The sequence below is a fragment of the Carcharhinus amblyrhynchos genome, chromosome 9 (genome assembly GCF_965287045.1).
Source record: "Carcharhinus amblyrhynchos chromosome 9, sCarAmb.v2.hapA, whole genome shotgun sequence".
Taxonomy (NCBI): domain Eukaryota; kingdom Metazoa; phylum Chordata; class Chondrichthyes; order Carcharhiniformes; family Carcharhinidae; genus Carcharhinus; species Carcharhinus amblyrhynchos.
In genome coordinates, this window is record NC_137332.1 from 102,396,051 (window position 1) to 102,408,545 (window position 12,495).

General features: G+C 46.5%; 1 protein-coding gene across 1 annotated transcript; it reads right to left on the minus strand.

The window, feature by feature from the left end:
- Positions 1–2,792: 2,792 nt before the first annotated feature.
- Positions 2,793–5,182, minus strand: LOC145348507 (radiation-inducible immediate-early gene IEX-1-like). Its single transcript, XM_080196696.1, has 2 exons — positions 4,877–5,182; positions 2,793–3,844 (listed from the first exon to the last, which is right to left on the minus strand). Exons 1-2 carry the CDS (start codon positions 5,087–5,089, stop codon positions 3,491–3,493), a joined length of 567 nt encoding a protein of 188 aa, XP_080052822.1. The 5' UTR covers positions 5,090–5,182; the 3' UTR covers positions 2,793–3,490.
- Positions 5,183–12,495: the final 7,313 nt, after the last annotated feature.

Consider the following 12,495-nt stretch of genomic DNA (forward strand, 5'->3'; position numbering starts at 1 on the left):
TCTTCCAGCTGAAAGAATTGTCCTCGACCGAGTGTTACAGACTGTCACATTCCAAGGTCCAGGACTATGTGCTGAGGGACGCGTTCAAGCTTGGGGCAGCCGCTGCAAAGGCACAATTGGGAAAGGCCACACTGTAAAGCCTTTCAACAGAGGCAGACCAAGGGCCCAGGAACTGCAGAATACCCTCGGCCTGCATAACTCTGTGCGAAACTGAGAAATAACAGCACACAGTAAAATCTGAGGCATGTATATAGTTTTACGTAATGAATGTAATATCATGTAAATAAGCATAGTATTGGACTGTAAAAATGACTTTTTTTGCACTCTTCATAATTTTTGGATCTACCATTTTGCAGTCGTTCATTTGAGAGTTTTTTTATGAATAAAGTATATTTTTGAAATAAAAAAGAATTCTCGGACTTTTGGCTAAGATCAAATGTAGTATCAACATGCTGTGCTTGGTTGAAGTCAATACGTAGCATTTCAGATTCACATGAAGCAATTTTTAAAAGCGACATCTCAGCCTTTTGTCCAAGATGCAAATGAGATCAAGCCTTGGAGGAGGTGCAATGGCTATTCCAATCAGCTTGGATCATGTAGATCAAGGCCAAGACAGGAGGTGAGAGCCCTGTCTTGTCAACTTGGATCAGGTATGTCTCAACTTGTTGAGACTCTGAATTGGACTAATTTGGTTGAATTGGAATTTTAAAAAAGGCATTCTTCCTGCCCCAGTGTGTGCAACCAGTTAACACTGCCTCTAGCCCATCCTTTGAGACTGGCCTAAATGTCTTATCGCTTTCAAAATTAATCTTAAATGAAATGTCTTCCCTTCACTGGTCCCCCCCCCCCCAAAATCTGCTGTGTGTACCTGACCAGAAGGGCTTTTGATGAGGACAGTGTAAAAGAGTTTTACTCTGTATCTAAACTCGTGCTGTACCTGTCCTGGGAGTATTAAATGGGGACAGTGTAGAGGGAGCTTTCCTCATTATCTAGTCCTGTGTTATACCTCTCCAGGGACTGTTTGATGTGGATAGTGTAGAGGAAGCTTTACTTAGTATCTAACCCCACTGATTCCATTGAAATCAAGGGGCCAATTAGCATGGCTATGGCCAATCAACCTAATCTGCACATTTTTGGAGTGTTGGTTGAAACCGGAGCATCCGGACGAAACCCATGCAGACACGGAGGGAATGAGCAAACTCCACACAGACAGTGGCTCGAGGCTGGAATTGAACCTGGATCCCTGGTGTTGCGAGGCAGCAGTGCTAACCACTGTGCCAACATGACACCCCATTCTTGAAGCCCTCTTGAGTTGGGAATAGTTTCTCATTATTTATCCTGCCCGTATCCCTCAGGATATTGAAAACATCGAGAAGTGGCTTTCTTTTATCATGACTGTAATGTGTTACAAATCATACATGGCATTCACACCTACTGTCAAGGGCAAATTTATAATGTAAGATACTTCAGCCATCCATGCTTACCATCATACTTCAACCATCACTTTACTGTCACCATCATGGGTGGCAAGGTGGTACAGTGGTTAGCATTGTTGCCTCACAGCTCCAGGGCATGGGTTCAATTCCTGGCTTGGGTCACTGTCTGTGTGGAGTTTGCACATTCTCCCCTTGTCTGTATGGGTTGTCACAGGGTGCTCTGGTTTCCTCCCACAGTCCAAAGATACGTGGGTTAGGCGCATTGGTCATGCCAAATTGCTCCTTAGTGCGCAAGGATGTGTAGGTTATAAGGATTAGCAGGGTAAATATGTGGGGTTACAGTGATAAGACTTAGGTGGGATTGTTGTCGGTGCACTCGATGGACCGAATTGCCTCTTTCTGCACTGTAGGGATTCTATGAACCATGAAAAAAGTCACACTGCTACGAAAGCACTTCAACTTACCTCCTGACTAATTAGGGACAAGATCACATAAGATATTTTTGCATTGTCAATGATATTCTCAAGCAATCCTTTTGCTTGCCACAATAAAACTTTTATAAACCAACAAAGCTGGTTATTTTGTACAAATCTGGATCCAAACAGTAGCAAATAAAAAGAACCACTGAGGTTTTGGTTAGTGTAGAGTCAAATAGACAAGTTGGGGTGGTTATTAACAACCCACCTTTTCAGAAGGAGGTGGGCTCATTATTGTAAGGGTAAAACTAGACTTCCACCCAAACGTGTGGGATTGCAAACCATAAGACTCGTTAGAAATACTTTGATAAGGTTTTTACAACTCACTGCTGTAAGCTCAAGGTGTGCTATATTAAAAATGTAAACTCACTGAATCACTCGATTAGAGTCTAGTCTGTAATTCACTCCTAGGTAACTATTATTCTATACATAAACCACCTGAACCCCTCGATCAGATTCCAGTGTGTAACTCACTTCCACGTATCTATTACCCTTTAGATAAATCATCTGAAACCAGTGTTGACCAACACGCAAAATACGCATGTTATGAATTAAATTCAGTCTCAACTCATTATTTAGGTTTATTTTGGAAAAGTGATCACAGGAGATATCAGATTTTAAAATAATTAACTCGTCAGAAAAGTAGACTGTGGCCAGAGAGGATTGTTCTAGGATCCTGTAAGGAATGAGTTGTGCGGGAAATCAGCACGAGAATTGTTGTTTTCAATGTTCTGTGGAAAGAGCGGCGGGGGGGAGAGAGAAAGTCTGTGATGTTGCATTTGTATTGGGAGGAAGAAGGATGGTTGAAGCAGGCTGAAAATAAGTTGTCTAAGTTTAGTAATTGCTTGTTAGGCAAGGAAACACACAATGTTGGTGTCAATGTGATTTATTTGATGCCTGTTCACAGAACATACTGAGTCATGAGTGAGAATAACACCCACAGTTTACACGGTGGCTGTCGATATAATTACATTGTCATTACATTTAGGGAAACGTCCTCGGAGTGTACATTCACTACTCCTTGTTCAACAACAATCAACCAACACCATCAGTGCTGGATAAATCAATCAATTTGCTTACACAGTAAGTTTACAAATAACACTGTACAATGATGATAGGTTTACAGCAATGGGGTATTAAGGGTTACACAGGGTAGATTTCGGGGAGGGGTGTAGATCGGTCACTGATGAGCTTCCAAGCGGCCAGTCCTTAGGTTTATTGTCTCTAGTACTTGGTCGCTACAGTATTCACCTTCTGTAGAGACCCCAAACCCTTTGAGAACCAAATTCTCCAACACGCTTCACTGTTCCACAAACCACTGCTGTTGGCGAATGCTTTACAGCCATCACCACACCAGATTAGTACAATGTACATATGACTGGCTGTGATTTCTTTAGATAACCCCTTGAGATCTGTGCGTCTTGCCCAGTCAGGATGATCTGGAGCAGACGCTGAGAGCTCCAGTGTTCATTTGATTGTTTCCGGTTACCGTGGCTCTCCGTTCTGGAGACCCCTCATCCAGAGCGGAGGTGGGCACCGGGCCATTTGGAAAAGTGTCCCATTCGGGCGGAGGCTCCGTTACATTCCGCAGGCTGTAGACCCAGACTTCATTCTATGGCACGGGGCCGCCTGCGGTGGATGGGCGACTTCTGCGTTGATGCCATCGGCCCCGCTTGCAGGCAGCTTTGGCAGCGCCGGGGACACACGGCCTCTGTTGGGAATGAGGGGCGCCTCAGAGGCGGGCGAGTCTCCCAGGGCCCACTGTCTGCTGAGGTTGGTCTGCGGACCCCCTGGTGCAATTGTTACAGCGACCGTGGTGGCTTCCTCATTCATCTCCGTAGCTGCGTACACCTGGACCACCAGCACAGTCAGGAGAAGGAGAAGCATCCGCTTGGCCCAGTCCTTCTTCTCAACCGGGAGGTACTTCCTGACCTGCACATGAACAAAGAATGACTAAAGGTTACTCACAGAGGTAAAGAAAGAAGCAAGTTGCACCTTTCACAATCTTAACCACTCTGCAGACAGTGAAATACTCTCTGATGTACAGACATTTTGGAGATACCTGAAAAAGGGCAGCTGATTTGCGCACAGCAAGATCCCACAGTGCGACAAGAGTGCAGAAAAGTGTTAATGTTTGACCTGCCATAGCATATAGACCGGCATTCCAGGAAGAGGTAACCCTGCTCTTCACCCGCCAATATCAGCTGCATTGGCATTTCTCATGCCCACTTGAGGGGGCCAAGCCAGACTTCGATTAAACACTCGTTCAGCACCGCAGCGGAAATGACAACTAATACTGAAGTGCAACTCTTGCGAGCTGCCAAAAGGCAGTGATCTCCCCATTACCTTCCCCCTCCTCCATCCATACACTCTCTCTTGTCTGCCTCTGACTGTGCATGATGAAAAGGACAAATGTGAAAAGAAGTTCACCCAAATTTCAAGCTACAATAAAAGACAAAATCTAACTTTTCTTGAAAATATATTGGCATAATCTCTGCACCCTGACCCTGCTTCTGGTACCCAGTTAAAAAAAAAACATTGATCTGAAACTGGCTGCAAACTCAATCTTAAAATACAACAACGCTGCATTATTTTTCCTACGCAATATAAAAGTACTATTGGATCGATTTAGAAAGAGCAGCATCCAAGAGAAGCCTCACGGAAAATACTGTGGATGCTGGAATCTGAAACAAGAACAGAAAAATGCTGGAAAACCGCAGCAGGTCTGACAGTACCTGTGGAGGGAGAACAGAGATAACGTTTCGAGTCTGGATGAACAGACTGTGACTCTATCTCCACAGGTACTATCAGACCTGCTGAGATTTTCCGGCATTTCTCTGTTTTCGTTGTGGACGGAAGTCTCACCTCTGGCCTCAGGGCCAAGTGCCCTTCTCTGCCTCTTACTGACCTCTGCTGCCTATCACCCACCCAAGGATCGTTTGCTTCCTCCGGGGAGGCTCTCACCTGCGCTGGGTAGAGGACTTTAACAGCCCGCCGTTTGCTCCGGAGGCGGGGATTGGCAGCCGGGCTGGATTTGACCATCGGCGCGGTGTCAAAGCTGAAGATCTCGGGGTCGGTGCTCCTCTGCTTGGTGAGGCCGCTGCCCCCGTAGTAGTGCTTCAGTGAGGGGGCTTGGGAGCTGGTGACCATCTGATGGTGGTAGCAGCCCTGACACATGGTGTTTTGGGTTTGTTATTTGTCTGACAAAGCAAAGAAGCTGTCGAAGGCATTCGTCTCTGCAGAAGGCACCGTGAATGCAGCTGTATTTATACATGTGGCACACCCGCGGCTGTGACTGCCCACCACGCCTCTGACTACCGTATGCCCGGTCCCTGCCGCACTCCGGTGGGCGGAATGAATTGCATTTTCCACAATTCGAAGAAAGTGACAGCACTGGCCCTCCCCCCTCCGAGTCAAGCAGAGACTGTGCTTAAGGAGCGCAGCAAGTCTGAAAAAGACTGTTCCTTCTTTCCCTTCACTTTTTAAATAATAAACAGCTTTAATCAGCAAGTTATTTTTTTCCATTCTCTCTCTCAAGTTACAGATCCTGATCTGAATGAAGATCAACTGATCCTATCTGCCTGTAAAAAAAACCCTCTTCTCCAACAAGTTGCAACACACTTTTCCCCAGAAATCCAAGCTCTGGGAGCTTTGTCAACTTTCACAGACTCAAATTCTTGAAACTTTGTCTGGAGGTGCAGTTAGTATGTTGTTTTAATATAATGCACCCCAGTCTCGCTTTCCTTCCACTCTTCGAGTATTAATACCCTTGTACACTGCTGGTTTCCCGATCAGAGAAAATCCATCAAGACAATAAAACCGGTGTGGAAACTCGCTGGATTTTCTGCAATGATGTCAGAATTGGGAGGTTATTTTAGTTATTAGTGTGGTACGGTGGCACAGCAGCTGGGCGCCCAGGTTCGAGTCCCGGTTTGGGTCACTGTCTGTGCAGAGTTTGCACATTTTCCCCACGTCTGTATGGGTTTCCTCCGGGTGCTCCAGTTTCCTCCCACAGTCTGAAAGACGTGCTGGTTAGGTGCGTTAGCCATGCTAAGTTCTCCCTCAGATTTCCCGAACAGTCGCCTGAGTGTGGCTATTAGGGATTTTCACAGTAACTTCATTGCAATGTTCATGCAAACCTACTTGTGACATTAATAAACAAAACTTTAATGTCACAATTAGGCTTACATTAACACTGCAATTAATACTGTTAAAATCCCCAAGTCACCATATTCCTGCACCTGTTCGCCCCAATGCACCTAACCAGCATGTCTTTCAGACTGTGGGAGGAAACTGGGGAACCTGAAGGAAATCCATGCAGACATGAAGAGAACGTGCAGACTTCGCACAGACAGTGACCTAAGCCAGGAATCGAACCCGGGTCCCTGGCATTGCGAGACAGCAGTGCTAATCACTGTGCCATCGTGCCACCCTGCCAAAAACTGAACAGTCTGGCATTCCTTTCCCTCGAAAAGAGGAGGTTGCATAGTGACCTGGTAATGTTCTTTAAAGTTATGAAGGGATTCATACAAGCATATGAAGTGGGAGAAGAATCAGGGCGTTTGGATCTTAGAGCCTGCTCCCCCCATTTGATAAGATTGTTGCTGATGATTTTGTGTTTCAAAAGGCCTGGGTGCAATAGGATAGCTGTCAAGGCAATGGCTTGTATTTTACCAGCACACCCGCCCTGATTCCAGAGGCAGGCGACGCTCAGAGAACAACATTCTCCATTGGCCTCGGGCAGGATTGTACGAAACTTGGGTGGACGGGCCAGCAAAATAATGTCCCAATGTTTCCACTGCAAAGGTGTCTGAAACCAAGGACCATAAATATAAGAGAATCCCCAGTAACGTGGGGTGGTACATTGGCACAGTGGTTAGCACTGCAGCCTCATAGCGCCTGAGACCTGGCTCCAATTACAACCTTGGATCACTGTCTGTGCAGAGTTTGCACATCCTCCTCGTGTCTGCATGGGTTTCCTCCCCCAGTTCAGAAATGTGGGCTGGGATTCTCCTGCCGTTCATGCCAGTGGGAATCTCCAGTCCTGCTGACAGTACACTCCCCCCGGCAACCCCGGTTCTCTGCCACTGTGGGGTAACATCAATGGGAATTCTCAGTGATAGCGGCAGGACCAGAGAATCCCGATGCTAGCGAACAATGTGCCACCTCCCACTGGCAGGAAACATGTGGTTGAGTGGCCGGAGAATCTCCCCCCCTTCTAAAGTTGATTGGCAGTGCTTAATTGCCCCTTAATGTCAGGGGGACTAGCAGCTAAACATGTAGGGTTACAGGGATAGGGCCTGGGTGGGATTGTACTCAGTGCAGATTCAATGGGCTGAATGGCCCCCTTCTACACAGTAGGGATTCTATGAACTCCAATGCGTAATTCAGGAGAAACCTCATTAGCCCATGAGTGCTGAGAATGTGGAACTCACTCCAATGCGGAGCAGTTGTGGCGAATCATGCAGGGGCCATCAAGGGAAAGATAGATAAATACAAGGAAGTTAGAGGATTGTGGAATGGTCACAGCACAGAAGAAATTCTGTGCAATTTAGTAAGTTGACTTGCCCATCCCTTTACCAAAGCACTTGCAAACAGTGGCAGGTTTGGACAGAGTCATCACGGATTTACAAAAGAGAATCATGCTTGACAAATCTACTGGCATTTTTGTGATTGCAACTGGTAGAGTTGATGAGGGGGGAGGGGGGCAGTGGATGTGGTTTATTTGGATTTTTAGAAGGCTTTTGGTACCCGAGGCTGAATTCAAACCCAGATCCCTGGCAGTGTGAGGCAGCAGTGTTAACCACTCTGCCAACATGCCGCTATCAAGACATTTAAATATCTGCTTTTCTATCACCTTTTTTATCAACTTTTAGCCCATCAGTGTCACAACTGTCTCCTCTTGACTTTGAAATACATTTTTCCCTCGGTAAACACACATGCAAATGGCTTATTTAGTATCTCCACTATGACAAGTGCCTCTACTTATTTGACCCTAATTAGCTCCACCACTCTACTTCAAATTCCAGTTCTCTCCCTGCACCAGATGTGCACTAAGGCAGATGTTCCTTTGTTTCCATAGCCAGTTCTTCCTGGGACAGGTCACTAGTCTGTCACCAGAGGATTTATTTCTTGAGGGGGCATCAGAAGTCTTTCCTGGTCTTACCACCAACTATTGCATATTTAAAATGGATTTGCACATTTGAGGTTTAGTTCATTTATTAGTGTCGCAAGTAGGCTGACTTTAACACTGCTATTGTGAAAATCCCCTAGTCGCCAGACTCCAGATCCTGTTTGGTTACACTGAAGGAGAATTTAGCATGGCCAATGCACTTAATCAGCATGTCTTTTGGCCTGTTGGAGGAAACCGGAGCACCCGGAGTAAACCCATGCAGATATAGGGAGAACGTGCAGACTCCACACAGACAGTGACCCAAGTCGAAATCAAACTGGGCTCTTGGCTGTGTGAGGCAGAGTGCTAAGAACTGTGCCACCATGCACCCTATGTTGATACACTCAACATGTTTCACCGTGTTATGATCGCAACTTCCTCAACCATCTGGGGTGGGGCTCAAACCTGGAGCTTCTGGCTCAGAGGTAGGGACACTACCCATTGCACGAACAAACCTCCAAACCACTCTGCTTACTGCCCTTTGACTATGTGCAATGGGAGCCCTTTTTATTTTAGCTTCAGTCTTTTCTCATACTTTCTCTCCATCTGTCTTTTTTTTGATTTGATTTATTATTGTCACATGTATTAGTATTCAGTGAAAAATATTGTTTCTTGCACGCTATGCAGATAAAGCACACCATTCATAGAGAAGGAAATGAGAGAGTGCAGAATGTACTGTTACAGTCATAGCTAGGGTGCAGGAAAAGATCAACTTAATGCAAGATAGGTCCATTCAAAAATCTGATGGCATTTCTTGAGTTGGTTGGTCCGTGAATTCAGACTTTTGTATCTTTTTCCCGACAGAAGAAGGAGGACGAGCGAATGTCTGGAGTGCATGGAGTCCTTAATTGTGCTGGCTGCTTTGCCGAGGCAGCGGGGAGTGTAGACTAAGTCAATGGATGGGAGGCTGGTTTGAGTGATGGATTGGGCTACATTCTAGTTTGTAGTACAAACTACTTTTGTAGTTTGTTGTGATCTTGGGCAGAGCAGGAGCCATACCAAGCTGTGCTACAACCAGAAAGAATGCTTTCTATCATACATCTATGAAAGTTGGTGACAGCCATAGCTAACATGCCAAAATTCCTTACTCTTCTGAGAAAGTAGAGGCATTGGTGGGCTTTCTTAATTATAGTGTCGGCATGAGGGATCAGAACAGGTTGTTGGTGATCTGGACACCTAAAAATTTTCATATCCTCCTCTGCTGAGCTTCCTATACTAAGCCTGGGATTTATTTTCTTTTTATCAACTTGACATTTGGCGTACACACCCTTTCATTGCTTCACATTACGGTCTGCCTCTTTCGTCATCCAGGGATCTGTGGATTTGTTTGACCCAGTTTTTCCTCAAGGTGGGAATCTACCATGACGGCAGCTGAAGGGGTTTCCTTGAAAGCGGCCGATCATTCTGCTAGAATTTTGGCTGGATTACAACTTACCCTCCAGGGTATATTTAGCTTTCTGCTCGCCCAAATAAAAGTAGTCCCTCTCTTGTTAAATATGCTGTCTCCACTTTGTCCCTTTTCCTTTTCTATAGCTAATCTAAACCTTACAGTGCAGAAGAGGCCATTTGGCCCATCATATTTCCCTGATGGTCTGGTGGTTATGATTTGGTGCTCTCACTGCAGCGACCTGGATTCTACTCCTGGTCAGGGAATTTCATTTAAGGTGGCACGCTGGCACAGTGGTTAGCACTGTTGCCTCACAGCGCCAGAGACCTGATTCAATTCTGTCCTCGGATGACTGTCTGTGAGGAGTTTGCACATTCTCCGCGCATTTGTGTGTGTTTCCTCAGGGTGCTCCGGTTTCCTCCCACAGTCCAAAGCTGTGTAGGTTAGGTGGATTGGCCATGTTAAATTGCCCCTTAGTGTCACAGGGACTACCTAGGGTAAATGTATGGCGTTATAAGGATAGGGCCTGGGTGGGATTGTGGCTGCTGCAGACTTGATGGGCTGAATGGCCTCCTTCTGCACTGTAGGGAATCTATGATTCTATAAAGTTTGCATTGACAGAGTATTTCACCCAGGCCCTCCTCCCTCACCCTCTCCCTCCAACCCCACACATTTACCGTGGCTAAGCTCATCTAACCTACACATAGAGTCATAGAAAGATATAGCACGGAAACAGGCCCTTTGGCCCAACCGATCCATGCTAACCATAGTATTCTCCCACAATTGCCTGCTTGTGGCCCATATCCCTTTAATCCTTTCCCCTCTGTGTACTTATCCAAATGCTTTTTAAATGCTGCTATTGAACCTACTCAACCACATTCTTTGGCAGCTCATTCCATACACCACCGCCCTCTGCGTGAAGAAGTGCCCTTCAGATCTCTTTTAAATCTCTCCCCTCTCACCTTAAACTTACACCCTCTAGTTTTCAATTCCCCTTCCCTAGGGAAAAAACTATCTGTGTTTCTCCTGTCTGTACCCATCATGACCTCAATAAGGTTAGCTCTCATTCTGCTACTTTCCAAGGAATAAAGCCCTAGCCTGACCAAAACTCTCACTAAAAGCCTGGCAAACGTCTCCCTGGGCAGCACAGTGACACAGCGGTTTGCGCTGCTGCCTCGCAGCACCAATGACCCAGGTTCAAATCCTGGCTTGTGTTACTGTCTGTGTGGAGCTTGCACATTCTCCCCGTGTCTGCGTGGGTTTCCTCCAGGTGCTCCGGTTTTCTCCCACAGTCCAAAAATGTGTGGGTTCAGTGGATTAGCCATGCTAAATTGCACCTTAGTTTCAGAGGGCCTAGCTAGGTTACGGGGCTAGGGCCTGGGTGCGATTGTGGTTGGTGCAGATTCAATGGGCTGAATGGCCTTCTTCTGCATTGTATGATTCAATGGATCACTTAGGGGTAAATTAACATGGCCGAAACCAGTGAACCACATTTCCCACCCTCACCTCTCTTCCTTGCCATAGTGTGTTTTTCATTGGCAAAGGCTGGTCGCCATTGGCGGAACCTTCCTGTCCAGTCGATGTCTTTGCCATTTTGTGTGGCTTGCTCTCCAGCTACCACGCCTGGGGAAGGTAGGGTGGGGGAGCGGAATCACCTTCCGTGGGACCAGAAGATCTCAGCAGTGGGAAGAGCTGGAAAATCCCACCCTGGATACTATTATCACTATCACATAAATGCACTCCATCTGATATTTTATCTAATTGGCCCACCCCATTCACCAGAATAAGATGCAAAAATGGGCCCCCTCTCATTGGGCCCAAGTTTAAAGTTACTTTGTTAGTAGAAGGCTGACGTTAACACTGCAATGAAGTTACTGTGAAAATCCCTTAGTCGCCACACTCCGGCGCCTGTTTGGGTACACAGGGAGAATTTAGCACAGCCCAATGCATCTAACCAGCACGTCTTTCATACTGTGGGAGGAAACTGGAGCACCCAGAGGAAACCCATGCAGACACGGGGAGAATGTGCAGACTCCACACAGACGGTGACCCCAGGCTGGGAATTGCACCTGAGTCCTTGGCGCTGTGAGACAGCAATAGAAATCAGTGTGCCACCGTGCCGCCCCACATGCGGATGGAGAAAATTCTCCAAAGCACACTGCAGAGGCTTTTCCCCTTTCTGCCATTTGCCCCATGATTATCCCAGCCTATGTTTGGATCATAAAAGCCCCCCAAGAGCATATCGAAGATGAGTCATCCTGTAGGCAATAACTGATCCAGGCAATCTGCTAAATTAGTTTCTGTTCCTCTCACTGTCCATGGGGAGTTTTTTATTCAGAGGAATTTTATTTTGCTTCTCACACAATCAAAGACACCCTACAGTGCAGAAGACCATTTGACCCATCAAATCTGCATCAACAACAATCCCACCAAGGCCCTATTCTCGTAACCCCACATATTTACCCTGCTAATCCCCCTGACACTAGGGTTCATTTAGCATGGCCAATCAACCTAACCTGTTCATCTTTCTACTGTGGGAGGAAACTGGAGCACCCAGAGGAAACCCACACAGAAACGGGGAGAATGTACGTACTCCACACAGACAGTGACCCAAAGTCAGAATTGAACCCCTGGTGCTGTGAGGCAGCAGCGCTAAGCACTGTGCCACTGTGCTGCACTTAAGGAACTTCTTGCAATGAGCTTCCACGGTTGCTGGTGGGGAGGAAATGCTGAGTCATGAGGCTCCTTTGGCAGCACCTCACAAACTCCCAGCCTCTGACGCTGAGAGTAAGGCAGCAAATGCATGGGAGCCAGCGCCAGCCTCCACGTCACACCCCATCGAAAGTCAGAAAGACATTCCTTCTTCAGCCCTGGACCGAAAGTCTCGCAACTGCTCTCCTGACTCTGGGTGTTGATACCAGGTGGCATTCACTGCCACCTTCTTCAGGGTGACCAGTAATAAATGCTCCGTAATCAAGCAGGCATAATAAAAATAATTTGTTTTTAAATTCTCACGACTTGGGT